General features: G+C 62.6%; 1 protein-coding gene across 1 annotated transcript in view; it reads right to left on the reverse strand.

The window, feature by feature from the left end:
* The window catches only part of ATP13A2 (ATPase cation transporting 13A2), a 21,446-nt gene extending 20,378 nt beyond the window's left edge, over positions 1 to 1,068 (reverse strand). Inside the window, 3 exon segments of the mRNA XM_031062975.1 lie at positions 34 to 116; positions 202 to 310; positions 929 to 1,068. Of these exon segments, the coding sequence (XP_030918835.1) occupies positions 34 to 116; positions 202 to 310; positions 929 to 1,068 (332 nt within the window).
* Between the last annotated feature and the right edge of the window lie 668 nt (positions 1,069 to 1,736).

The raw sequence follows: 1,736 nt of genomic DNA on the forward strand, positions 1-1,736 counted from the left end.
CGAGGGAGCAGGAACGCTGGGCTCTGGCAGTACCTGACCCTGCAGAAGGCCTGCCGCCGCTCCAGCCACACGTAGCGCATTCCCTGGAACAGGTAATACCTCAGGAGGTTCTTCTGCTGGAAAGGGACGGGAAAACGAGGCGTGAGCGGGGTGTCCGGGGACAGCGAGAGGGCCAGGGGGCGGGGAAGGCGCCGGTGCCACCTCGTCCTTGTCGTGCAGCCGCACGGTGTCACGGCTCTCCTCCTCGTCCGGCACCGCCACGGCCACGCTGCTCCTGCGCCCCGCCTGGGCCCCGGGGTGCTGCTCCAGGCTGCGGGGGAACTGGGCTCAGCCATGGCCTGTCATCCTCCCTTGGGGACACCCGGGCTCAGCCATGGCCTGCCACCCTCCCTTGGGGACATCTGAGCTCAGCCATGGCCTGTCACCCTCCCTTGGGGACACCCGGGCTCAGCCATGGCCTGCCACCCTCCCTTGGGGACATCTGAGCTCAGCCATGGCCTGTCACCCTCCCTTGGGGACACCCGGGCTCAGCCATGGCCTGTCACCCTCCCTTGAGGACATCTGAGCTCAGCCATGGCCTGTCATCCTCCCTCAGGGGCATTGGGGCTCAGTCACCCTCTTTTGGGGACATCCGAGCTCAGTCATGGCCTGTCACCCTCCCTTGGGGACATCCGGGCTCAGCCATGGCCTGTCATCCTCCCTCAGGGACACCGGGGCTCAGCCACCCTCCCTCAGGGACACCAAGGCCCAGCCACCCTCCCTCAGGGACACCAAGGCCCAGCCACCCTCCCTCGGGGACACCAAGGCCCAGCCACCCTCCCTCAGGGACACTGGGGCTCAGCCACCCTCTCTCGGGGACATTGGGGCCCAGCCACCTCCCCAGAGCCAGGGGTGGCTCCGAACCCCTCAGGGACAGAGCCTGGCTCACCTGGCCTCGCCCAGCGGCTCCGTCAGCACCTTGGTGGTGAAGCACTGCCCAAAGCGGTCCTGAAACACAGCGACGGGGGCTGGGAATGCCCAGAGCGCTCCCAGCTCCTTCCAGAACCCGGGAAGGCCCTGGCCACCCATCCCAGGTGGGGGATGAGGTTTGGGGACAAGGAAGAGAAGTTCCAAGCCAGGCAGGCTGGGATAGAAGGGGGGAATGTGGAGTTATTTTAGGAATAATAATGATTTCTGGAATGGGACAATTCCAGGAATTATAATGATAATAAATTCCTGGAATAATCTGGTGCTTGAGGGAAGGAGATGCCAGACACAGGCAGGAGGACAAGGAGAGAGAACATTCACAGGGTCCTGTTGGGAACCTGGGGCAGAGCCCACCCCCTGACCCACAGAATCCAACCCCAGAATCCAACCCTGGATCTACAGCATCCAAACCCAGGTCCACAGAATCCAACCCAGGCCCACAGAGCCCAATCCCAGACCATCAGAATCCAACTCCAGACCCACAGAATCCAACCCTGGATCCACAGAATCAACACCAGGTCTACAGAATCCAACTCCCAATCCACAGAATCAACCTGAGATCCACAAAATCCAACCCCAGACGCACAGAACCCCACCCCAGACCCACAGAACCCCAGACCCACAGAACCCGACCCACAGAACCCCACCCCAGACCCACAGAACCCAACCCAGACTCCCAGAACCCCACCCCAGACCCACAGAACCCAACCCAAACTCCCAGAACCCCACCCCAGACCCACAGCATCCAATCCACACTCTCAGAACCCCGG

The sequence above is a fragment of the Geospiza fortis genome, unplaced genomic scaffold (genome assembly GCF_000277835.1).
Source record: "Geospiza fortis unplaced genomic scaffold, GeoFor_1.0 scaffold4, whole genome shotgun sequence".
NCBI lineage: Eukaryota > Metazoa > Chordata > Aves > Passeriformes > Thraupidae > Geospiza > Geospiza fortis.